At 44.2% G+C, this 27,569-nt stretch overlaps 1 protein-coding gene across 1 annotated transcript; it reads left to right on the top strand.

Moving 5' to 3' along the window:
* LOC128326115 (basic proline-rich protein-like) lies at window positions 1-26,913 on the top strand. Its single transcript, XM_053252286.1, has 11 exons — window positions 1-35; window positions 1,732-1,782; window positions 3,418-3,491; window positions 6,573-6,596; window positions 6,881-6,973; window positions 9,794-9,829; window positions 12,858-12,884; window positions 16,439-16,471; window positions 18,121-18,150; window positions 21,715-21,735; window positions 26,398-26,913. The coding sequence occupies exons 3-11, from the start codon at window positions 3,432-3,434 to the stop codon at window positions 26,413-26,415; spliced, it is 342 nt and encodes a 113-aa protein (XP_053108261.1). The 5' UTR covers window positions 1-35; window positions 1,732-1,782; window positions 3,418-3,431; the 3' UTR covers window positions 26,416-26,913.
* Window positions 26,914-27,569: the final 656 nt, after the last annotated feature.

Raw genomic sequence — 27,569 nt, 5'->3', positions numbered from 1 at the left:
CCCTTGCCCTATTATAGTTACGCCCCTGCTTCAGGGTAAGTCCAGCTGATATGTGGACTTGCGCCCTCCCTTTCCCATATGGGAAACAGAATGCTAGTCCAAATCAGCCTTTGGTCTGACCCAGTCAGGCCCTCCTTATGTTTTGAACATTGCTGCTCATCCTGACTGATCAGGATGGAATCAGTGGGAATTCTGGCAGGGTAGAATTTAGTGCTGTTCCTATCAGAAGAGAAGGGCTGTTCAAGCTTCCATGGCCACAGACTAGGAAACACGTTGCCATTAATCTCATTTCGCTGTCACCTCACTCTTTTGCCAGGTGGGCTGCAGGTCAGAGGCTGTGCCAGGTTCTCAACCTGCAGCCATTCTGAACTACAACTCCCTGTGGGGAACGATCCCCACCCTGGATCCTGTTCCTGCAGGAGTCGGGGAAGAGCCAGAGAGGAGAAGCAGCATGGCGTACCCAACAGCATAGATGACGCTTGGAACGGCTGCAGCTGATCTGGTGGCAGCAGGCAAGCTGCACAGCAGAGGCCAAAAAGCAGTGTCGCCAGTGCCTGACGTGTGAGCACTGGCGATGTTAGAGGGAGGCAGAGCACTGCCTTGGCTAGTTCTGGGGGCAGGGTCGGGGCAACAGAAGGGGAAATGGAGGGAAAGGAAATGAGGACAGGGAACATGCGACGCGGTGGGATAGGAATACAAGGAAGGAAAGATTGTTAGCCTTTGTGGCTAATTAATAAAGGCCTGGGTAACCAGAAATGGTGGGTTGTGGGCCTGAAAGAGTGGGAGATTGCCTGGGATAAATTGGCAGAGGCCAATGATGAGGCCAGCAGATTGGAGGGAGCCTGGGACCTCCGGGGAGACACCAGGCTGTGAGCATTAACAAAACCCATGAGGGAGAAGTAACCCTTCATTGGGACACTCTGAAGCCGTCTCTGTCTTGCCCCAGGACTTACTGTAACCCCAGAATGGCCACCCCAACCTATAAAAAAGCGGGGGAGGTTGGTCACTCCCTTTTGGTGCCTCGAAAGGCTAGGCTACCAAAACAGTACTGAAGAACTCTCTTATGTCTATTGCTGCAATCTGCAAGATACATGTCGGGGCACACATCCAGAGTGGGGTGGTCATGATGGTGAACACGATGGAAGATGCACACTAAGCCACAACCTTGAGTTTAGCTGGCCAGAAAACCCCCTCTTCATTCTCATCTTATCTCTTAATTTATTTTATCTATTTATTTTTCTATGTAAACTGCTTTGAGGACTTTTATTGCTAAGGGGATAACAAGGGAGGGGCCCCCATAAGGCCATTAGGTCCAGAGTCTGAAATTACCTAGCTGCGCCCCTGTTTGGTGCTGTTCCCATCAGAAGGGAAAGGGTGCTTCAAGATTTCTTGCCCGCAGACTAGGAAACAAGTTATCATTAGTCTCTTTTCACCATCACAGCATTAAACAATTTCCACAGAATTACTGAGACCGTCCATTCTGAATAGGAGGTGTCCTTGTTAAAAAGTACATGCATCATCACTTAGATACAGTTTCTTTGACAGCCAACTTTGTGGTGATTTCTTGAGGTAAAAGACACATTCACATACAATAAAACCCTTAATCCAATGGATATTAAGAAGTTCTGATTCATGAAGACATGTCTTTTGTTAATGATTAAAGCCATGTCATTGCAAAAGAATATAAATATCAGCTGGTCACAGAGACCTTGATTCTTGATTCTTCTTCAGCTCATCACAATACGAAACAGAGGGAAGACAAGAATTACTGCAGAATTTCACGTAGGTGCTAAAAAGAATTGCTTATATCAGTGTATGCTAGGTGTAATTACATATTGCTAGTTATTTACTTTAAATAAGATGAAGTTATGAAGAAAGATAGAGGGAGCGCAATTCACTGTCGCCTCATCCCCAGTTGGGGGTGGGGGCAGAATGTCAGATATGGCTTCATGACAATTGGGATGCAGATGCACAGTCATGACAATTGGAAATTCAGGGCCATTGGCCTGTGGGGTCCCGCAGGGTTCAGTCTTATCCCCCATGCTGTTTAACATCTACATGAAACCGCTGGGAGAGGTCATCCGGGGACTTGGACTGAGTTGTCAGCAATATGCAGATGACACTCAGCTCTATCTCTCCTTGTCACCTGGTCCTAGGGAGGCGGTGGATGTCCTGAATCAGGGGCTGGAGGCTGTGATGGGTTGGATGTGGGCTAATAAATTGAGACTGAATCCGGACAAGATGGAGGTACTGTTGGTCAGTAGGAGAGCCAATCGGGATGAGGAGATTTTACCGGTTCTGGATGGGGTTGCACTCCCCTTGAAAGAGCAAGTACGCAGCTTGGGGGTACTACTGGACCCAGATCTGCTTTTGGAAGCTCAGGTGGAGGCGGTGGCCAGGGGTGCCTTTGCACGCCTTCGGCTAGTGCTCCAGCTGTGTCCTTTCTCGAGAAGGCAGATCTGGCCACAGTTACCCATGCCTTAGTCACGTCACGGCTGAATTACTGTAACATGCTCTACGTGGGGCTGCCCTTGAAAAATATCCGGAAACTGCAGCTAGTGCAAAATGCGGCAGCTAGGGTTTTATCTGGAGCTGCCCTGTGGAAGCACATCACCCCCATTCTGAAAGAGTGGCACTGGCTGCCAGTTCATTTCCAGGTCCAATTCAAGGTGCTGTTTTTGACCTTTAAAGCCCTTAATGGTTTGGGCCCAGGGTACCTGAGGGACTGCCTGCTCCCAAGGGTTGCTGCCCGCTTGACAAGGTCATTTGAGGGGGCTCTGCTCTGGGTGCTGACCATGAGGGAGACTCGGCTGTCGTGCACTCGGGACAGGGCCTTCTCTGTTGCTGCCCCCAGACTTTGGAATGCTCTCCCAGTGGCCATTCGCTCCTCAGACTCCATCACAGTTTTTAGAAAGCTTGTTAAATCTTGGCTTTTTATCCAGGCTTTTACATGATTGTTTCTATTGCTGCTTCTGTGTGTTTTACCTGTGTATAGTTTTTATGTTTATAGATTTTAAATTAGATTTGTTTCAATACTTTTAGCTTAATATTTTATTGTCATTTTTATTGTATGTTTTTTAACTTTTGTAAACCGCCTTGGGATTGTTTTTAATGAAAGGTGGTATATAAATTTAACAATAAATAAAAAATAACAAAAATAAATGCTGTCATAAAACAGTCATATTGGTAGAACATGTATTTAAATATCTGAAATAAGATTCCAATTAAGAAAGTCTCAGTTTTTAGTCGGATGTTGGATGACTTTGGCACAAGGAATATCTTGATTTTAACATATGCATCCTAAAAAATGTCATTGGTTGAAAAATCCCAGGAGAACTTGCATCAATAATCCAGTCTTTACAATCACAGCCTTAGCAATATGGGGAAATGAATTGTTTCTTATTGGTATTGCTACAGGTTCATCTACCAAAATGAAATTCCTGATTCTTCTTGCCTGCATTCTGAGCATAGCAGTTGCTAGCCCAGTCCGTGTAAGTATTATTGAACAGGGAGATGGAGAAAACAGTCAGACCATTTACAGTGCCTGATATTCAGAGCAAGGATGCCCTGGTGCAGCAAGAGAACAGCTTAAAAGAACTTCCCAATTAATGGCATAAGTGCAGCAGAGAAGCAACAAATTTTGTCACCCTCCCCTTTCCGAGGAAGCCCTCTGTGCCACACAAAATATGTCTCTGAAGGTTGCACAGCCCTTGGAGACATTATCTTTGGGTGGCACAGAGGACGTCCTGGGAAAGGGAAGGCATCGAAAATTGCCTCTTCATACCCCATGCTGCAGCCCTCCCCTCCTCCCCGGCCCCCGCAGTCAGCCATACTGAATGGGAAATAGGATAGAATGAATAATTACCTGGATTCCAGAGGGATTCTTTGCAAAACCTCTTAATATTTTCTCACAATAGGCCAGTTTGGACAATCTTTTGCCCAAGTGGCCCACCCCACATGATAAAGACATGAGCTTACTGTCAGCATGAATGTTTCCCATGCAGCACCCAGTTCCTTAATTTCTCCCCACAATACAGCATTTTCCTCTTCAGACTGCATCAGCGTGGGAGCACATCTCATAAGGTGCATTACTATAAGGTGCATTATAAGGTGCATTACTGTACTATGATGTGCCTAAACACATAAGCAGGGATAATGGGTTGGACCCAGATAAAACTTCTACACATGGAAGGGGTTACTTTTGCACAAGGGAGGAACTTCTGCCCCCTGCACCCATCCCAAACTACTCCTTTAAGTCCCCCCAACATATTTTTGGGGACCACCGAGGAAAGGAAAATTAATTAAAATAACCCCTCCATATTTCACACAAACAGAATTTATTTCATTTGCAGAAATACAGTTGGGATGCAATCCAATATTCATATCCTTGCTCATCTATCTTTAGTCCTGTTCCCCAGATGGAACAAAGCCATAAGCCTGATTCAGAAATTATCCTGTGCAAGTATGCTGATGTCTGTATAAACATACATGTGTTTGTGTGAATGACTGAACCTGTGTTAATTTTAAAAGTGAACCTAGATACAGGGCCTTCAAATGCACAGTACCAATAGGAAGTGTGGTTCTGTGCCTACATTCAACATAATATGTGAATGACTGTACCTGTGTACAGATCTGTACCTGTGTACACTGTGCACTCGTATGAGTGTTGAACATAATGTGTGAATGGGCCTTATGTGGAATTTATTTTGCTGATATCCATTCCTCATTTCTCTTTACCTCTTCCTCCTGAGCCCCTGCCTAAATTTAGATTCTAAATCCTTTATTTGACCAAGTGTCTGAGACACTGGAACCCAATAACTTGGGGTTTTTGAACAGGGCCTGAGGACAGAGCCTAAGGAAATTTCATGGTGGAAGGAAACAAATGAATCTGTCCAGAATTCCCTCTTCCGAGACATCCAGCTATCAGACTTCCTTTTAATTTGTCAATTGCTCATGAAAACATCGTTGTTTCCATAAGCCTTATCTCACCTCTATCCTTTTGATACTGGTTGTCTTCGAGAGGTTTTACTATTCTGCTTCTGCTTGTTTTTTCCTATTTTATATGCTTTAGTGTTTATGACTGTGTTTTATTGTCGTTTTATTGTTTGTAAGCCACCCTGAATTTGAAATTGAGAAAGGTGGGGTGTACATTATCAAAAGAAAGAAAGAAAAAAGCCTAATCTAACCCATACCCACTGCAAACAAGAGGAGTGTTGCACCAATCTAACAAAAGCCCTCCAGCTCGCAGTCCATCCTCCCTCCCTTTTTGGTTCCTATTTATTAACTTTGTTTTTTAACCATGGAGCCAACTCAAAGCACAAGGAGGGCCGAAGCACACCGCGGTCTCAGGACCGAGCGACGCCGTGAGGTAAATCAATGCTGCTTCCCCACCCTTGCCTCTTTTCCTGCCCTGGCTTTATCTCCCTGGCCTTGCCGCAGCTAGGCCCAAGCCCTCCCAAGCCTGTAGCACCACATCTTGCTGCAAAGCCAATCACCAGAAAGGCCAGGGAGGCCATACCATATCCTCTTTGCAGCCATCTTTGATTGGCCTTATTGTAGCAAGCATGTGTGAGGTCACATTTTGCTGCCCTGGCCCTTCCTTGCATAGCCCTGATGCAGCCCTCCCGTTCCCCAGCCAGCCGTGCTAACTAGAATAGGTTGAGCTTTTACTTGGATTCTTCTTTGCTGCACCTCTTACCATTTTCTCCCACTGGGCCAGTTTGGATTATTCTTTGCCCAGGCAACCCACCCCATGTGATAAAGGCATGAATGAATGTATTGTGAGCATGCATGTCTCTCCCAGAGCCCTATACCTCAATCACATGGTGGGTGATGCGTCTGATATTTCACAAATTTGAAATACTCCTTTAAAGCAGCATTTGGACCAGGTGTAGAGGGGTGGTTCAGATGAACTAGGTGCCGACGTGGCTAAGAAAAGGTGCACCGTGGCAGAGAGAGATGTATGTGCTCACACAGCAACCGCTCATCTTTATCACCTGAGGTCAGGGCCGGATTATGACATGGAGGGGCCCTAAGCTATATCAAGCTGAAAAGGCCCCACAACATGACTAAACAGGTCAGAAGTGTGTGCTGCTGGTGTGTGGCTCACCCCGCATCACCGCACTGCACACAATTACAGCAGAGTTCATTTGAAGAGGTGAACCTGCCTATAACGTGATGGTAGGCATTGATCTTAACCAGGCCCAGATCTAATTACATTTAGATAAAATTTACAGTTATTTCTGTACAGGTTTATGAAATCAATGTGATAAATAATTGGGTAGCCCTATACACATATTTTTGTCTTATCAGAATGATAGTGTTAGTTGCAGAGTCCTTTCTCCTTTATTTTTCAAAGCTTTACGTAAAATTTAAAATTTAGTTTTTGTTTGTTTTTTTTGTATTCAAAGGCCCCTCATCACCTAAGCTACAGCTTTCATATCTTGTCCCTAAATCCGGCACTGCCTGAGGTGGGCCAGTCTGACAAAGTATTGTCCAAATCAACCCACTATGAGGATAAAACAGTGTTCCACAAAACCTCCTCTCTAACCCTGTTTTCTCTGTTTTGACAGCGGTCAGCAAGTTCCAGTGAAGAGGTAAATCACCTCATTCTTGGTGATCTTGTCTGTGTCTTAGCTTTCGTATTTTAAAACCAGTTCTTTGAACACACATTCTGAAATGTGTTTTACAACATAAAGAGGCTACAGTAACTATATAGCCCCTGCTAATTGGGCAAAGAGACATCCTGTAAGGTGGTCGCTCTCTTATATTTAGCAGAGCGAGAGCAACGAGCCTTGTCCAGTCCAGTATCATGTTCATCTTTACAACAAAGACTGTTCATCTGAAAGGACAACAATTATATTGCTTTCTATTTCCACAGCGGCGTCCTGCCTTCATGATGCCTCCACCTCAGCTACAACCTCAACCTGGAGCATTCCAACCTGCAGCAGCCCTACCTCCGGGTTACCCTCAGGTAATACACATTGTAACATACTGTTCCATTCTTTTAATTGTGCATCACCACCCTAAGAACTTATGCTGAAGAGTGACTCAATCAATTCTCCAAAATAAATACATAAATGTGGCTAACGACTCCTGTGGCTAATAGGTCTTTTTCTGGAGGGTGTGTGGAGGGGGGGGGGTGTCAGGACTGCAGTGCAGGGGGAAGTGTTTGAATATCCTCTCGTCATGTGCTGCAGTCTTATTCTTGATTTCCCCCCAAGTGGCTATTTTACTAAAACAAAAACAAAACAAAAAAAGCTGCATGAATGTCGCATAGTTAACTGTAAAATATATTTCTTTAAAGGAAATGCAATACACTAGATACCACCATTCCAGTCATTCTGTTTCTTGGTTGTACTGTTAATAAAAAGGGAGAGCAACAGAGAGGAGATAGCCCCGGCTTTCAAAGAAACATGCAACTTGTATCTTGTTTCAGCTCTTTGTTCATAATTGCACTCAAGGGGGTTTACACTTAGAGGGTTTCCAAATGGAGAAGTACTCCATTTTAAAACTGATATTCGTATCACTTTTCTATTTGGCATGCAGATGATGGCCATCCTGCAATTGTGCACTTTCATCTGCTGGCCATTTGCTACCAATCCTTGATGAGAACTCAGGTTTTTGAAAGGCCTCGATTCTCATAATGGATTGGTAGCAAGTGGCTAGCAAATGGTGCTATGAAATTGCACAACAGCCAAAGATGCCATTTACGTGCTGAGTAGAATAGCAGTAAGAACTTCCATTTTAAAATGGAGTATTTCTCTGTCTGGAAACACCCATAAATTCCATGTTTCACTTAAAATGATGTAAACATTATGGATCCAATCCAGTCACTTCCTCAGGTTGTTGTGAACCAAGCCTCATTTGTATACTAGATATGCTCCAGAGCTAGCTTATGAAATTAGGCTTGTTTCATCAGTGTCACAAAGTGACCAGTTCTTTTATAGGGTGACTATGTATAGTTTGGGCACAAAGGTAGAAAGAAGATCAAAAACACTCCTAAATGATTCAATGGGCTTTATTGAGTATTAAAGAATAACAGCATCAATCTGAGCAGAAAACAGACTACAGTGGTCCCTCGACTTACGAAGATAATCCGTTCCGAACGCACGTTCGTAAGTCGAAATTTTCGTAAGTCGAAAAGCGCATCCACAGAGGTCTGGAAACATTCGTAAGTCGAGGAAACTGCATCTAAAAATTCGTAGGTCGAGGAAGCCGCATCTAAACCGGCAACGACTTCCAGTATTTTTTGTCGTTCGTAAGTCGAAATCTTTGGATGTCGAGTACTTCGTAAGTCGAGGGACCACTGTACTAACAATATTTCAATCATAGCTAGCAACAACATTAATCCTAACTATCATATGTGTATGCAATCAATAATTGCAGCTGTCTAATAAATCCTAATAAAGCATTTAGAGAGAAACAGAGAGAGAAGGAGGAGGAAGGGAGGGCTCAGGAAGGGAATGGCAGTGATTAGTAGGGAGGAGGGAAGCGGGGAAGCAGGCTGGGTTGTGCATTGGATGGGCATCTCACCAGGTTCACAAAGAGGGCTTCAAAGGATTTGTTCGTTGCTGGAGCTTGAGAGTGGTGAGGTTTCAGCTGCAAGAAGGCTGGTGCTGGATTTCAGGAGCTTGGAAGCGATGCAGTCTTCAAGTGGTCAAGCAGGCTGTTGGTAGATTGCTCAGAGCGAGGTGGAGAGTGAGAGCACCATGACTGGGGAAGTCTTGACTTCTCACTACACAGGAGAGGTCCCTGACAGTCCCTGTCCATGGAAAGAGCTCCTGCTTTTAGCCCTGCAGCTTTAGCAGCAAACTCTGAGATGGCTCTTGAGCAAAGGTCTGCTTGTTAGGCAAAGCTTGCTAATTTGCCATGTCCAGAGACTCCTTCTTATAGTGGTTTCATCCTTTGATGTCCATTGAGTCTCCTGGATCACAAAAGGTGTCCATTCCTGTTATCCTCTGGATATTGTCTTTTAATTATCAAAATTAGCTCAGGATATTAAGTCAGTCAGGGTACACAGGATCTGAGTTCTATCTTCTGTTAGCTGTTTGTTTGGGAAGGATAGAACAAGCATTGTTCTATTGACATTCCCCAAAGCAAATCTGCATCTTCTGCCGCCTTGTCCCCAAGAATGTTAAAAGTCAAAGATGTTAGGAAAGAAGAAGCCAAACTATATGTGTTAGACAGCAATTAAATTACTTCTTGTGTACATCTATCTAGTGTGTGATTATCACAAAATAATGTTTAAAGTAGCAACAAAAGGGGTGCATGGTTTGAGGCTAGTTAATCAATACATTTGACTAAGGCAGAAGTATCCTGTCAGCGAGGTAAGGGGATTACCGGAGAGCAAGTTAATTTTAGCAGTATAAGACCGGTAATCAAGCCTGACCCATTGTGTCTTTTGTGAGTTTCACAAACACTGATAAACAATGCTAGATTACCCCTGCCTTCATGAATCATTTACCAGGCAGTCATGAGGTCGGGGTATCATGTACTGATCAGTTCATCTGAATTCAGGCATTAATTGATTCCTAAATAAAATGGAATTCAGACACAGGCCTGAATTCTACACAATTCTGGGTTGGTAATTCTGGGTTTAATGTTGGGGTCAGGGTGTCCCCAACAAGGTGTGCCACAGCAGTGCAAGTCGTACAGATAGCCATACTATGTCATCCTGCTACTGGCACAGTGAGCATTAGCTATACACATAATATCAACATGAAGGCTAGTAAATTAGATGTGAAGATGAATTTATTAGTATCATTGGTTCAAAATCTTGTTTCCTTTGCAGGGTATGCCTATCTATGTTTACTATGATCCAGCTCAGGTAACTTCTAAATTTCTATATCTGTCAGAATGCTAGCATAGAAAGAGAAGCAAGGATTCAGACTCAGTGGTCTGTAGAGGGTTCTAAGAGGAGATGTTGGTGAAATGTTGTGTCCTCCATGCTTATGCCCTCTTTCTCCATGCAGATAACATCTAGTATGAACCAGGCTTGGGTTGCCACCTGTCCATTTCCCACCTGGACAGTAAAGGAAATAACAATGTCTTGGGATGATGGGAGTTGTAGTACAGCAACAGCTGGGAAGCCTTAGGTTGAACACCCGTGCAATAAGCTTTGAAAACTTGTGTTTCCCAGGGGTTTTAGTGTATGATTTCTGTTATTTAAATTGTTTAAATTTTACTGCTACTGGTTATCATTATGCGCTGTCCTTTTTAGTTTTGTGATATTTATTATTTATTATTATTATTATTATTATTATTATTATTATTATTACTAGTGGGCCTGGGCGCAAACCATCTGCATCTCTAGTTGGGCCCAGCCATCCCCCCCACCCCACGCCGGCATGCCCGGCATTCTGGATGGCCAACCGGCCACTCCCCACTACCGCCACCCCCCTGGGCCAGGCCATCCCGCAACCGCCAGCCAGGCTAGGCTAGCCCACTGCCACTTCCTCTGTGGCCGGGCCAGGGCCTGCCACCATCTCATCCTGGTGGGTGGGCCAGGGCCACGCCATGCTGCTGACGCCTCTTGCCTCCTCGTCCCGGCCAGCAAGGCTTCACCGCCGTCCACCCACCTCTTCGGGCCGGCAGGGCTTCACCCACCGGCCCGCCACCTCCACCTCCTGGCTGCCATTATTTCTCTCCTCTTCAATGCTGGAACTCTCGCGCACTCTAGGGCATCTGCACACTAGTACTTGATTGCTCCTCTCACCCCCTGCCACATCCCCCCTCACCTCAGTGATCTCCCCACCCTCACCTGAGCTGCACTCCTGCTCCTCCTCCTCCATCCCTTTGCTTCCATCCCCCTCACCCCTCTTGGTCATGGCTGCAGCATTGCTGCCGCCTATTGGCCAAACTGCAGCCCCAGAAACTTCCCCACCCTCATCCAAGCCCCACTCCTGCTCCTCCCCACAGGAGCAGCAGCAGTGGTTGACCGGGCCGTTCCTCGCTGCTGCCACCACCATGGCCGCTCGTTCCCCTGAGGCCCCTGACAGGCCCGAGCCCATCCCTTGCCTGCCTGCCTTCCTCTGACAATAGCCTCAGTAGCCCCAGACAGCAGCAGTGGTTGCCTGGACCCTTCCTTGCTGCCAGTGCTGCCATGGCTGCTCATTCCCCTCAGGCTGCTGACAGAACATCTTCCGACCAGTAACAGTTGCATTCCAACTCACCTTAACCATCACAGGCTCCTCCTCCTTATCTGCATATGGAATCCCCACTGCCCAATTACCACAGTGCCACAGGCTCCTCCTCCCTATCTGCGTATGGAATCCCCACTGCCCAATCACCATGGTGCTTCTGCTCTCACAGGCTCCTTCGCCCCATCTGCATATAGAATCCCCACTGCCCAATCATGTGGTTCAGCAGGGCCGTGGCTTGCCACATCCCCACACATCCCCCTGGTCGGTCTACAGGAATTAATAATATTGAGGATGAGGATGATGAGGATGATGATGTTTAGTTAATATATATTATTAAATAATATATTATATATTATTATACATTATATTTATTATATTATATTATAGACATAGATACCCTTGGATTGTATTACAGAAAATGAGGGTTCCAAATACTTAAACAGGAACTGCTTCATTGTAAGGAAGTGGTCTGAAAAACACTTCCTGCCAAATGGCAAGCATTAATTTGAAACCAATTGATTCTCACTATGTTGTACTTTTCCCAAGACCTGGTAAATTTGACTTGCTGTAAATTTAACACTAAAACCCCTTGGAAAATTCAGCACTATCTCTCTCCTTAGCTAAGGTTTTTCTAAGCATTATATATTTTATCTGAATCTTTTTTTAAAAAAGAGGTTAATGCATTGGTCAAGTAAGATGAAGAATCAAAAATGATATCCTGATCAAGTTAAGAACCTTTGAACTTAGAACTGTTGCTCAAATTTGCCAATGCAGAATTTGGGTTGAATGTTATGATCTTAATATTGCCAAACCCCAGAAGTAAACATTTTGGCAGCCATATTAAACTCTGCAATGTTCTAAATGAATTTCTGCATATTAACAGACCCTTTATTAATTGTCATGTCATCATCAACATGCATTGTCTTTGTATTTGTATGATATCTGTATTTTTGTGGTATGTTAACCCTCTCACACAAAACCATTACATTCTGGGGACATTTTTACCCTTTTGTGTTATAAAGGGTGCAATCTCACCAAATTTCATGGCATCACCTATCACACTAAGAAATCTTTACTTCTTCTTTTTTTTTAACATGCCTATAGTTCCTATGTATCACAGTAATAGAGATGTGCACGGAACTGCAGCTGGGCGGTTCGAAGGCGGTGGTAGTGCCGCTTTAAGGGTGGGGGAGGGTGCTCTTACTCCTCCCACCACTTCCCCCCCCAGCTGGAAGTGGCCAGAAGTACCAGCCACACATGCGCCCGTCGCATAACCCCCTCATGCAGTGTGTCTCCATGACAAAAACTTACAGATATATTGGCCTATTGAATTACCACACAGATCCAGAAACTTAAGATAAAATCCTGCTCCTGAATCAGTAGATCTCAGCCCAGCTTTCTTGGGCGGTAGGGAGGGTCAAAACAGCATTATTCAAGTCCCAATAATTTCAGTCGTTTACTGGTTAAGCCTACTTAAATATCATTGGTTAATGTTATATGGAATTGCTCACCAAATCTGTACATCAAAGAGTTAGGAGAGCTTAAAATTCACACCACAACATCTATTCTGGTTTCCAATTGCAGCATCAGTGTTTCTAGTCAAGGTAAACTGGATGTTACCAATCTGAAGCAAACCTTCAGGATAATTTAAACAAGCTTGCATAACATCTGTGCTATAACTAAGTGATTAATTGTATGTTCTCTCTTCTTTAGGGCATTCCTCCAGTTGGCCCAGCAGCAGTAAGACAATTTTTCAATATTATGTTCTCATTGTTTCTGGATTGGTTGGAGTGTATGAGATATAACTATACCTCATGTATGTCTCCCCTCATTAAATCCTGTGAACTGTAGAGTGTAAGGTGCTGTGCATTCACTCAGTGAATACTAGACCTATTCTATCACAGAATTAAATTTCCCAGAATGTCATGGGGGAATGGGAACAACTATTAAACCTATTAAAGTTTGTAATGTCGATATAGCTCCATAGTTAATTTGCAGGAACTATGAAAGAAGAAGAATCAGGAGCCACTACAGGTAACATCCTGCCAAAACCCATAAGAAGGATAGTGTTATTTACCTGTTGTCATAGGTTTCTTGCTCTAAGACAGGGGTTCTCACACTTGGATCCCCAAATATTGTTGGATTATCACTCCAATCATCCCCTTTGGCCACTGAGGCTGGGGATGGTAGGAATTGTAGTCCAATGACATATGGGGACCCATGTTTGATAACCCCTGCTGTCGGTAGCTGCTCAGGGTTCAAACATCTCACCGTCCATCACCACAGGAAAGTGAAGCTTAGCAAGGGAATATCAGTAGTGCAGAGCTAAGGAAAGAATTACACATTGGGATAGGGTAAGCCAGGTAGGGTGGAGTGGAAGGAGTGTGATCATTCGGGTGAAGATGTACTGTATTGCTGAGACTATTCAGCAACAAGGGAATTGCACTCTTCGTGGACTTTAATCTTTATTCTTCAGTTCACTTATTCCAAGGTTGAATGAATTCTAGCATTTCATACCAGGATCCCTGTCAGGGATTTGGCCCATATTGAATGTGTGTATCTAAGTCTAGGGATCACGGGGATAGACTGGGACTTCTGCTGGTGTACCGATTACTCCGCTGCCCAATGGAGTCCCTAACTGAGCTGATGGACCTGGTTGCTGAGTTGGCATTGGAGTGGCTCAGGCTGTTGGTGGTGGAGGACTTCAACATTCCTTGTGGGACCGGGTTGTCGGGAGAAGCTCAGGAGTTCATACCGGCCATGCGACTGTGGGCCTATCCCAATTGGTCTCTGGACCGACACATCATGCTGGTCACATGCTCGATTTGGTCTTTTGCACTGATCAGGATGGTTCTCTGTGGGTGGGGACTCCTGTCATCTCCCCATTGTCATGGATGGATCACCATCTGGTTAAGGTAGAACTTACAGCCACAACCCACCTCTGCAGGGGTAAAGGACCTGTTGAATTAGTCCACCTGAGGAGCTTATTGCAAGAAGCCTTGCAAGGGTTTAGGGTTGGCTCTGTTAGTGATTCTGTAGATACTCTGGTGCAGACATGGAATAATAAACTCACTAGAGCAGTAGACACAATCGCTCCTAAGTGTCCTCTCCGACCTGCTTTAAAGACAGCCCTGTGGTATTCAGATCAACTACAGGAGTGAAGCGGCAAGTTAGACAACTAGAGTGAAAGTGGAGAAAGACTCGGTGTGAATCTGATCAGGCACTACACAAAGCACATTTGAAGAGTTATGCTATGGCAGTGCAGGCAGCAAAGAAGCAGTTCTTTTCTACCCGCATTGCTTCTGCCAATTCACATTCAGCTAAGTTGTCTAGGGTTGTGAGGGGACTAGTATGTACCCCTTCTCCCTTTAATTTAAACTTGGAACCTCAGTCACTCACTGTGGTGTTTTAATGCCTTTTTTGCAGACAAAATCTCTCATATTTGGGCCGAGCTGGATTCCACAGTTACTGCAGAGTCTACTGTGGAGGTGTCCAGCAACTCCTCTTATGGGATTAGATTGTATCACTTTCAGTATGTGATTCCTGAGGAATTAGACAAACTGCTTCGGACTGTTCATTCTACAGTCTGTTCTCTTGACCCTTGTCCAACTTAGCTTATTTCATCTGGTAATCATATTACCAGAGAGGGTTTGGTAAATATTATAAATGTTTATCTGATGGAATCTTTCATGGTTGGGTAAGGTTGATTGAGTGGGTGGCGGCCTCTCAGCTCCAAGCAGTTTTGGATGATGCAGATTATCTAGACCCATTCAAACTGACTTTCATGTGAGCTATGAGGTTGAGACTGTCTTGGTCGCCCTAATGGATTATCTCCAACTGGCTTTTGACAGAAGGAGTGTAACTCTGCTGATCCTTTTGGATCTCTGTATGGCTTTCGATGCCATCGACCATGGTATCCTTGGACTGACTGAGGGAGGTGGGATTGGGTGGCACTGTTTTACAGTGGTTCCGTTCCTAACTCTCTGGTAGATTCCAGATGGTGTCGCTTGGAGATTGTTTTTCTGCAAAGTGAGAACTAAAGTGTGGAATTCCACAAGGCTCCATATTGTTTCCAATGTGATTTAACATCTACATGAAACCACTTGGAGAGATCATCAGGAGGTTTGGTGCAGGGTATTACTGATATGCTGATGACACCCAGATCTATTTCTCCATGTTGACCTCATTAGGAAATGGCATATCTTCCCTAAATGCCTGCCTGGAGGTGGTAATGAGCTGGATGAGGGATAACAAACTGAGGTTGAATTCAAATAAGACAGAGGTATTAACTGTGGGCGGTCAGGACCTGAGCAATGGTTTCGATCTGCCTGTTCTGGATGGGGTTATTCTCCCTGTGAAAACTCAGGTACGTTGCCTGGAAGTGCTCCTAGACCCAAAGCTCTCCCTGGTTTCTCAGGTTGAGGCAGTGGCCAGGAGTGCTTTTTATCAGCTTTGGCTGATACATCAGCTACATCCATTTCTGGAGCAAAATTACCTTAAAACAGTGGTACATATGCTGGTAACCTCCAGACTTGACTACTGTAATGCACTCTACGTGGGGCTGCCTTTGTATGTAGCCCGGAAATTACAATTGGTACAGAATGAGGCAGCCAGATTGGTCTCCGGGACAACATGAAGGGACAACACCAGTTTTAAAAGAATTGCACTGGCTGCTGATATGTTTGTGGGCGAAATAGAAAGTGTTGGTTATTACCTAGAAAGCCCTTAATGGCTTGGGCCCAGGGTTTTTAAGAGAGCTCCTTCTTTTTCATGAACCCTGCCACCAGTTATGATGTTCTGGAGAGGTCCAATTACGGTTGCCACCGGCTCATCTGGTGGCGACCCAGGACTGGGCTTTTCCTGTGGCTGCCCCGGGGCTTTCGAATATGCTCCCTGCTGAAATAAGAGCATCTCCTTCTCTGTTTGTTTTCAGGAAGACCCTCAAGACTCACATGTTCTCACATGCTTTTAATTAGAATGAATTTTAATAATTTGTTTTAATAACTGTTTAATAATTGTTTTAATAATTTGTTTTTATGCTATTTTTAATTGTGTTTCATGGATTTTAATCTGTGACTCTTTATATTGTGTTAAATTCTGTACACTGCCTAGAGAGGTATATATCAGGCGGTATAAAAATATGATAGATTGATAGATAGATAGATAGATAGATAGATAGATAGATAGATAGATAGATAGATAGATTCAGGATGACTTAAACAAGCTAGCCCAATATAATCGTAGATAACATCTATGATATAATTGATTGATTGAATGGTGTCCCTTCTCTTTAGGTGAACCCCATGATTCCTGGTGTCCAACCTTTTGTAAGTCAGTTTTTCATTGTTATATTTATTTATTACTTATTTAATTTAAAAAGTTTTTTTTCTCACCTTCCTCAAAAACAACTCAAGGTAGGCAAAAGATAAAAATAAAAGCTATTAACATTCACAATATTATTTTAAAAAATAGTACATAAAACAACAATGCACTAGACCAGGGGGGAAAGTAAAACTAACCACAACAAGAAATCTTACATATATTAAGGGAAGGCTAACCGTCACAGCTAAGCCTTCAGAAGTCTCCAATTTCCCTTGGTTAGGCAAGGTGATTGAGAGGGTGGTGGCCAACCAGTTCCAGGCCGTTTTGGAGGAAACTGGTTATCTAGAGTAGACCCATTTCAAACTGGCTTTAGAGCTGGATATGGGGTTGAGACAGCCTTGGTAGACCTGGTCAGGGGCGGAGCCACCATTGGGAGAATGGGTTCAAAGAACCCGGGCCGCCACCAATCAAGGGCCGCGAGTGCGGCCCCAGACATGCCCCCCGTGTCAGACATCAGATGTGGGGGGGGCGTTATTTCAGTTCCAAACGGGGCCGTGCAGACCAGTTTGCAGCTGTAATTGGCCCGTGCTGCGTTGGCAGCACGGCCGGAGTGACTCTGCCTGCCTTAAAGGAGTAACTCTCCCTGCTACCAATCAGGGCCTGCTCGGCCCCATTTAGGAGAGAGATCGGCCTGCGCTGCATTGGCAGCACGGTCGGAACGGCCCTCCCTGCCTTGGGCAGGGAGAGTCACTCCGGCCCACGCTGCCCAAAGGGGGACGCGTGGCCTCGTTTTGGAGGGAGAGCACATCCCCCATGTCTGCCATCAGACGCGGGGGCATGGCTAGCTGGGCCCCTGCGTCTGACATCAGATGTGGGGAGCGGGGCCGTGGTGGCCGCCACACATGGGCCACCCCCAGCCTCCCTACGCTGTTGGGCCTGATGGATGACCTTTACCAGGGAATTGACAGAGGGAGTGTGACTTCGCTGGTTCTTTTGGATCTCTCGGCGGCGTTTGATTTCATTCACCATGGTATCCTTCTAGATCGCCTGGGGGAGTAGGGGATAGGGAGCACGGCTTTGCAGGCTGTGTTGCGAACACAGCGGCAGCCTTAGTTTAACTCCTGAATGGAGCCTCAAGGCTCCGTTCGGGAGCCAGATCCCGCCCCCCGCGTCTGACGTCAGACACTGGGGGCGTGGCTAGCCCTGCATCTGATGTCAGGCGCAGGGGGCGGGGTCAACGGGGCTGCTGCCACGGCCACACACAGGCCACCGGTGGTCCCGCTCCGCCACTGGCCTCCCGGTAAAGCCACGGTAAAATCTGCTATGCGTAAAACCTCCAGGAGATGTAAAGAGCCCTCCACATTATGTTCACCTATGTCATGCAACTTCCCGGCGCCATCTGCTGACAGTCCATGAAAAAGCCGTTTTTTCTCCAAGTATTGGAAACAAATGCTTTTTCATAGATTGTCCGCCAGATGGTGCTAAACATTTACACAACACACTGGCCACAACATACTGGCCATAGCGCAGAGGGCTCATTATATCTCTCATTCAAACTTGTTCTGAATTTGGACACCAAACAACCCTGCAGTCTGACCTTTACTGTGAGAATTCAATGTTCTGATTTTTCTCTTTGCTTTCTCTCCATCTGTAGCTTCCTTATCCTGCATATCCTGGATTTCCTGTAAGATCGTTGTTCTTTATTACACCACAGTGCACCATATTTGACACACCATCCTCAAAGAGCCTTGCTAGGCACTAAATCTGTTATCTTTCTGATGTCCAGTGAAAACCTTTTTATTTGCCCACGCCATTCAGCATTTCAGTTAGCTGATTTTAATTACTGATCTCCTTGCCTCTGCACTAGTATTATTGCTTTTACTTAATTTTTATCGTTTATGCTCTTTGTTTTGTGATGACATGTTTTATGATGAATTGTAATTGTGTGTTTTATTGTAATATTGTTTACTGCTGTGGGAGCTATTTGACAAAGAGTGGCATACAAATGTTTAAAAATAAGTAAGGAAATAAATATTACAGCTGTCAGAGATCTGATGGCAAACTCGGTCTCTGCAACTACCTGGTTGTATTAATGGGGCTGGGCTTTTACATTTGGGGAGGGAGATATACTTGGCAAGAGTGGGAGGAAGAAATGTAAGCTGGAAGAGCCAGAGAAGGGTTGATCTTCTACAGCAGGGGCAGGCATTAGGTACTGTCTTTACCTGAATCCAAGGCTAGGTTCTTTCCAAGTTCTTTGGTGGTAGAAATCGGGGAGTCTTCTTAAATTCAGAGCCCTCTTCCTTTTAGGTAAATATAGGTATAACCTGTATTTAACCTCTATTTTTTTAGGGACTCGTCTTAAATTCAGAGTTGTCTTGTATTTGGGTAAATATGGTAGCTCTAAACTCCACCCCCCAAACAAAGAAGCCTCTATAATGTTAGAGTCCTTTTGCTACCCTAGAAAAAACACAAGGGAAACAAGGTCCAGCTGGCAAAGGTCACATATTCTCATCCCTACTGCTACTCCAGATGTGGTGGAGATTAGAGTGTTGGATTGGGACCCAGTCTCGGGTTTAGCTCACTCGATGACTTTGGGCCAGTTATTATCTCTCAGCTAAATCTGTCTCACAGAGCTGTTGTGAGAATAAAGAGGGCAAAGAACAGTGTTCCCTCTAAGGTGTGCGCACATGTGCATGCTCACAAGTTTTTTTGATGTCCACTCAGTCAATTTTAGATCGTGCTCAGGTTGAATCAGGACGGCCCAATTCTGAATGCAGGTGCTCACAGACTGCCTTGATACTGCCACCCAGAACAAAACTCATTCCGCACACCGATGGAAAAAAATAGAGAGAAAACTGGGGAAGAATCATGTATACTGTCCACAGCTCCTCGGGTATATACATGCAATAAATAATAATCTTATATGAGATGCTACACTGGTTCCAGTAGGGGATGACATACAAGGCTCCACAACCACATCCTACCTGTTAGGAAATGTTTGTTGAAAAGTGGTACATAAATATTGGAGAGGAGAGCTGGTCTTGTGGTAGCAAGCATGACTTGTACCCTTAGCTAAGCAGGGTCCACCCTGGTTGCATATGAATGGGAGGCTTTATGTGTGAGCACTGTAAGATATCCCCCTCAGGGGGTGGAGCCTCTCTGGGAAGAGCAGAAGGTTCCAATTTCCCTCTCTGGCATCTCCAAGATAGGGCTGAGGGAGATTCCTGCCTGCAGCCCTGGAGAAGCCGCTGCCAGTCTGTGAACACGATACACAGCTTGATGGACATATGGTCTGGCTCAGTATATGGCAGCTTCCTATGTTCCTAATATTTATTGTTGTTGTTAAACAAGTTTGGGAGAATGGGTTTTGTTTTGTTTGTTTGTTTTAAAAAGACATTGCAAATAAATCTACAAAAGTTACTAGTCCACAGAACATTTTACTCATTGACTGTGCCAATATATACCTGAGTTAGAAGCAACTTACTTCCAGTTTTTTGTTTTTTTTAAGGTTTCCTTTTATTTCCTGGTAGGGATTTGCAGAACTGGTTCAAACAGAACTGGGATCGATTCAAAGCAGCCTGGTTCGACCAGTTTGAGCTTGAACCGGACTGGTGCCCAAAATAGGTGGGCCAGTCCAAGTTCAAGTTGAACCTGTTCAAATTGAATCGGTTTGGCCCAGTTCAAGTAGTTCTGCATACTTGCAAATGGGAATCCAGTAAGGATTCCCCGTTGCAAGCAAAGGGGGAACCCTATGGGGATGGAAAAGGGGGGTGGGAGGTCACCTTACATGCCACAGCAGTAGTGGTCCACTGGTGGCTCCACTAGGCCCCGCCAGTGCTCGCCCCCCCCCCATCAGTGTGGGCCAGCAGCTGCCCAGTTCAGGCCTCCTTATCGGATTCCCCTTTGCAAGCATGCCGAACCAAGTCAAACCTGTCTGAACTGGTTCAACCCACTTCTAGTGCAAAAACTGAACCATCAACCGGTTCTAATGAACCAGTTTGCGGACCGAGTGGTTCAGTTCAAATTAAGTTTGAATCCAAACCGAACCACCCGGAGCAGTTCCATGCACACCCCGATTTCCTGGAGCAAGTCTTACTTAGCACAGCTCAGCAGGCAAGCAGTTGTTTCCAAACCTAAAATAAAATATTACAATTTGGAATGTCCGCCAGATAAAGATGCTTTAGCTGATTGATCCTTAACTTAAGCAGCTGCCATTTGCAGTTCTTTAAAAGGTTTGTCATGAAAATAACTAACATTTAAAAACAAGCTGCTTTTTAGGCAACCAAAAGATTTTCAATTGATTACTCTACCCAATTAATTGACTAAACATTGTAGCCCTATCTGCCGCTTTCAGGACAGCTTTACTTGTTTTAGCCGTAAATACGTCTTTCAAATGTCTAAATGTACTGCTTCTTGCATATTAGATTGTCCCACCTTTTGGAGGGATATTTATAGCTATATCAATAATAATACTTGGCTAACAAATACAAAGTCTCACTGTATTTCTCTGGAAAGTACCCCTCCCCCCGCAGTTTGTGTAAATTGAGAAAAGTAGACAGTTTGCCGTGTATACTGAAAAGGATTATCCCGCCCCTGCCTCTGCTGTAACCGTGAGTGGCTGGAGAGAGGGGATGAGTGGCAGCTCAAGGGCAGGACGTCATACCCACTTTCAGTGCTGTAACCGTGAGTGATTAGGGGGAGGAAATGTCAGAATGGCCACTTTCAAAAAGCCATGTTATTTGTTTCGTTTGTTTGATTGATTGATTGAGTACTATACCGCCCTTCCAAAAATGGCTCAGGGCGGTTTACACAGAGAAATAATTAATAAATTAGATGGATCCCTGTCCCCAAAGGGCTCACAATCTAAAAAGAAACTTAAGGTAGATACCAGCAACAGCCAATGGAGGGATGCTGTGCTGGGGGGTGGATAGAGCCAGTTACTCTCCCCCTGCTAAATAAAGAGAATCACCGCGTTAAAAGATGCCTCTTTGCCAAGTCAGAAGGGGTTTGTTTATATTTTATTTTATTTATTTATTTATTTATTTATTTATTTATTTATTTTATTTATTTATTTATTTATTTATTTATTTATTTATTTATTTATTTATTCATACATACATACATACTATTTCTATGCCGCTCAAAACTTGAGTCTCTGGGCAGTTTACAGTGAAAAAGCCTTAATATGAAATATTTAGCATTAAATATTTATTTTAAATGTCTAAATGTAATTTTTCATGCATTTTAGATGTTCCCACCTGCTGTAGGGGTAAGTAAATTTACAGTTATATCAACAATAATACCTGGCTAACAAATACCTAGTCGCACTGCATTTCTCTTGAAAGTATTATCCCCCCTCCCCCTGGTTTGTGTAGACTGAGAAAGGTAGACTCCTCAGACAGTTTACAGTGTAGAAAAGGGATCAAAGTGGATTGTTTTGTGTTAGAAAAATTTGTTTTCAAGGTCCAGAATGTGCAGCAATGTTTCGGGGGTGGGGGGATGTATCAGTATTATAATAAAGATTTTTAATCATTCAAAACAGAAAAACACCCCAAAATATTTACTACTCTTCTTATACTTATGGACCAAATAAATCTTTGCAAGATACCTGCAAAGCTGTACTGAAAATATTTGTCTCCATTTTTACAGTATCTTCCTGTGCTTTGGTATAAAGACTACCATGCTTATCATTTACTTCTACTCTCTGCCTTACTATGTGCTGTGATTAGTGCTGGAGATGGAACAGAGTATCTGCTAGATTTTATATTTTCTTAAAATGGGGAAACAGCTGTTATTGTTTCTTTGTCCAGTAGCCCTGCGTTCATCCTAAAATCAGTGGCTGACATCCTGACTAACTATGCGATCATGCCATGGGTAGAAGCCTCCGAGCTGTGGAGAGCTTCCTGAGCTCCACAGTGTCCATAAGAACAGCCCTGCTGGATCAGGCCCAAGGCCCATCTAGTCCAGCATCCTGTTTCACACAGTGGCCCACCAGATGCCACTGGAAGCCTACAGGCAAGAGTTGAGGGCATGCCCTCTCTCCTGATGTTACTCCCCTGCAACTGGTACTCAGAGGCATCCTGCCTTTGAGGCTGGAGGTGGCCTATAGCCCTCCAACTAGTAGCTGATGATAGACCTCTTCTCCATGAAGTTATCCAAACCTCTCTTAAAGCCATCCAAACTAGTAGCCAACACCACATCTCGTGGCAGAGAATTCCACAAGTTGAGTATGCGTTGTGTGAAAAAAATACTTCCATTTGTTGGACCTAAATTTCTTGGCAATCAATTTCATGGGATGACCCCTGGTTCTAGTGTTATGTTTGTGAGAGAGAAATTTCTCTCTATCCACTTTGTCTACACCATGCATGATTTTATAGACCTCAATCATGTCTCCCCGCAGTCGTCTTTTTCCTAAACTAAAAAGCCCCAGGTGTTGTAGCCTTACCTCATAAGAAAAGTGCTCTAGGCCCCTGATCATCTTGGTTGCCCTCTTCTGCACCTTTTCCAGTTCTACAATGTCCTTTTTTAGATGTGGTGACCAGAATTGTACGCAGCACTCCAAGTGTGTCCACACCATAGTTTTGTATAAGCGCATTATAATATGCCCTTATACAAGGAGAGCCAGCGTGGTGTAGTGGTTAGAGTGCTGGACTAGGACCGGGGAGACCCGAGTTCAAATCCCCATTCAGCCATGATACTAGCTGGGTGACTCTGGGCCAGTCACTTCTCTCTCAGCCTAAACTACTTCACAGGGTTGTTGTGAGGAGAAACCAAAGTATGTTGTACACTGCTCTGGGCTCTTTGGAGGAAGAGCGGGATATAAATCTAAATAATAATAATAATAATATGAGCCATTTTATTTTCAATCCCCTTCCTAATGATCCCTAGCACGGAATTGGCTTTTTTCACAGCAGCCACACATTGAGTCGACACTTTCAACGAGCTATCTACCACAACCCCAAGATCCCTCTCCTGGTCAGTCACCGACAGCTCAGATCTCATCAACGTTTACTTGAAGTTGGGCGTTTTCATCCCAATGTCCATCACTTTACATTTGCCAGCATTGAATGGCATTTGCCATTTTGTCACCCACTCACACAGTTTGGAGAGATCCTTTTGGAGCTCCTCACAATCTGTTTTGGATTTTACTACCCTTAATTGTTTGATATCATCTGTAGATTTGGCCACCCCACTGTTTACCCCAACTTCTAGATCATTTATGAATCAATTAAAAAGCACCGGTCCCAGTACAGATCCCTGGGGAACCCCACTTCTTACTTCCCTCCATTGTGAAAACTCTCCATTTATCCCTACCCTGCTTCCTGTTCTTTAACCAGTTAGCAATCCACACATGTACTTGTCCCCTTATCCCATGACCGCTAAGTTTCCTCAAGACTTTGATGAGGAACTTTTTTGAAAGCTTTTTGGAAGTCCAGGTATACTATGTCAACTGGATCACCTTGATCCACACACTTGTTGACACTCTCAAAGAACTCCAAAAGGTTGGTGAGGCAAGATTTACCTTCGCAGAAGCCATGCTGCTTCTCCCCCGCAGGGGCCTGTTGTTCTTTGTACATTACAATTTTATCCTTGAGAATACCTTCCAGCAATTTGCCTGGAACAGACATTAAGCTAACTGGCTTGTAAATTCCCAGATCACCCCTGGGTCCCTTTTTGAAGATCGGTGTTACATTTGCTGCTTTCCAGTTCTCCGGTACAGAGCCTGATTGTAGGGATCAGTTACTGTATGTATTTTTGCAAGGAGGTCGGCAATTTCACATTTGAGTTCTTTGAGGACTCTTGGATGGATGCCATCTGGCCCTGGCGATTTGCTGGTTTTTTAATATTTCCAGGCAGTTTAGAACATAATCTCTTGTCACTTCTATCTGACACAATTCTTTAGCCTCCATCCCCAAAAAGCCTGGTTCAGGAACAGGTATATGCTCAGTATCCTCTGCCGTGAAGACGGACGCAAAGAACTCATTTAGCTTCTCTGCAACCTCCATATCCTCTTTAATAATCCCTTTCACTCCCTCATCCATCATGCAAGCCTGGCTGTTAAAGAGTCTCCCCATCATCACCCCGAAAGGCAAAATGCCAACAGGGTTTTACCAGGGTCAGGGACCAGAAAAGAAGGACCATCCCTGGTAAACAAGATAAACAGTTGGAGCATATGCTGTCCATACACTTTTGGCAAAAGTCCTTCTAATATTTTTTTTAATTGCTTTCTTCAACAGAAATAATATCCTGGCAGAAATACCCTCTCCTAGTATGTATTGAATTCTTGGCTAGCAAATGTCATTCTATTTTGGTTGCTGCTAAGTGCATGTTTTATGAAATCCTTTCTGTCCAGAAGGCTCTGCATGGGGCTTTTTAACACTGAATGCTGGTGACTCAAAGCAAGCAAAGTGTTCAACAGCCATCTTTAAATCATATGTTCAAACTTCCCAGTCCATCTCCCTCAAAACATTAGGACACAAGACAGCAAATATTAGAATTTTAGAGCTGGAGGAAGGCCTTAGAAGTACTTAAGATTGCCATCTTACGTGTCCTTTCCTAGAATTTAGTTTTGTTAAATCCAGTCGCACTTACCTTCAAAGAAACTTGTGTAGGATTGAGCCGTACATCAAAATGCTCTGAATAGGAATTCAGCACATCTTAGTTCTCTAACTGAACCCATTGGAATATAAGTATATTTAACTTTGGCTGGATCATGTCCTTATTCTACAGGTAGCTGATCTGCAGCACAGATGGCACAAATAGCATAGGCAGGAGAAGTCTGTGGCACCTTCACAGAGGAGCAGGAAGGCTAGGGCATACAAATCTGCTTCTCCCATGCTGTACTGTTTTTGAATTACAACTGCCATATAATCCCCAGCCACAGTGTCACAAGCCACTATCCCAATAGTCAGGGATTATGGGAGCTACGGGCCAACATCTGCAGGACGACCAACGCTGAGCAGCCCTGGACTAGATGGACCTTTCGCCCATCTAGGGGGTAGGAGCCGTTGCACCTGCTTTGCTTACAGAAGGTAGACTCCTGCCTGAAATCTTGGAGAACTGCTGCCAGTCAGTGAATTAGTCAGATGGACCAATAGCCAGACTCGGAGTAAAACAGCTCCCTAGGTTCCTGATCTAGCAGGGCCTTCCTCCTGTTCTTATTTTCAGTATCTCTGAGGACTGCACGCTACTGTATTTTAATCAAATAAGTAGCCTCAGATGTTGCTGCAAGGAATATATATTTAAACAAATGCTTGTATTTTGCAGGCTCTCTCAAAGCTACCTATCATATTGTTCAGGAATCTATTCTGCAGGGCATGATGCCAGTTCTAGAAATCTCCAGAGTGGATTGCGGTTTGGGGGTGGGAAGCAAGTGCTGTGCCTTGAATATGGAAGTGTTACTGTCCTAAATGGTGATATCATTTATATACCGCTTCTCAACCATAAGGTTCTGAGAGCAGTTTGAAGAAGACGGTTCTCTATCCCCAAAGAGCTCACTATCTAAAAAGAAGTGCAAGGTGAACACCAGCAACAGCCACTGGAGGGATGCTGTGCTGAGGTTGAATATTTCAGATGCTCCCCTCCTGCTAAAAACGAGTGCCTCTTGGCCAGTCAGGGTTAGCAAACATTGCACCATCAACATCCATTGTTGCATCCCCAGTAGCGCTGCTTACGCAAGCACTCATTTGGAGCAGCATTGGGGCTTGCTTAGAAATCCACGGTCGCCCGAGTGCAGAGTGCAGAATCTCTGTAATGCTGTCTGTCACATAAGCCGCAGTATTTTATTGTTCTTGTTGTATGCTGCTTTGGGAGAATTTTGTGAAAAGCAGCTAAAATATTTAATTAATAAATATGTAGGCCACAGTGGCCTTATTCCTTAAGTACAATGGTAGATGCTTATGCAACTGACATCTGCTCTTGTGTTTTCAAGGTGACACCAAGGATGTAAAAGACGTCTCCTGAGCTGGTCTATCTGCTTTTAATTTTCCTGCTGCAGTCTTCGAACCATGTTTTAATGCATCTCAAATGGCAATTATTTACCCTAAAAAGCCAGAAGTAAAAGTGATCTTTTCTTTCTTTTTCTTTTTACATTGTACACCTTTTACCTTGTGAATATATGTACAGGCATCAGTTTCTAAACGTAAGCATGTCTGTTTACACTGGGTAAACAAACCACATTGGCACCTCTTTTTAATGTTGCCTCTTAAACAAACAAAACCTGTATTAACAATGAATTGAACTTTAACTAACATCACAGCATAGAAGACAGATCGTTAACTTTATAATGTTGTATCAAAGAACAAGTAGATGTAAGCATGGAAGGTTTGATGTACCCAACTATATTTGTTTGGAATGCCTAATGATGCCATGCCTTTTGTTTCTTGCTTGGAAAGTAGTATATTTCTCCCTTTTAAAAATTGCATAAATAAAAATAAAATTAAAATCAGCTCCAGGTTTATTGTTCTACATGTCACAATGAATGCAGATTAGCAGCAGCTCTAACTTCTGCCATCCTTTCTCTTATGGAGCAGAATGTACACATAGCACTGTTTTCCCCCTAATGCCTTGCTGCCTTTATTCCATTTAGCAACAAATGGCTTTGGACAAAAGGCTACACCAGTGTTACCCACTGATAACACTGAATTAAATTTGGAGGCACCCTTTATGCTTACACTCCAAAAGACAGACAGACACAAACTCCCCAAATAATGGGCAAGGTCTCTTTCTTGCAAGGGCAGGAAGAGTCAATAAATATTGCCCCCAGCATTCTACCTTGGCTTTAGTCTAGTCGGCCAGGGATGGGTCTGTGGCTTCTGGGCTTCATCTGAGCCAGCCAGCTGCAGGATGGGCTGCCAAAGGGAATTCCAGTCCCTCCCTAAATCCTCTCTTGGTGTAATAGCACTATCAATATATGAAGAGAGAGACGAGGTTGGGAATGGGGGAGAAAGGAAAAATAAATGCTGCATGGGCTTCTCCATCTCTAATGGCATAGTAAGGTCGTGCACACAATCTTAGCTGCAGGGCTGGGGAGGGCGTAGGAGCTTACCTGCCTCCCCCCACCACCATGGATGGCGGCCCCCTTGGACTCTGCTGTGCTGCATG

This window comes from Hemicordylus capensis, chromosome 5 (genome assembly GCF_027244095.1).
Source record: "Hemicordylus capensis ecotype Gifberg chromosome 5, rHemCap1.1.pri, whole genome shotgun sequence".
In the NCBI taxonomy this organism is placed as follows: domain Eukaryota; kingdom Metazoa; phylum Chordata; class Lepidosauria; order Squamata; family Cordylidae; genus Hemicordylus; species Hemicordylus capensis.
Note: the sequence above shows the minus strand (reverse complement) of the source record. Positions and strands in the feature narration are given on the sequence as shown.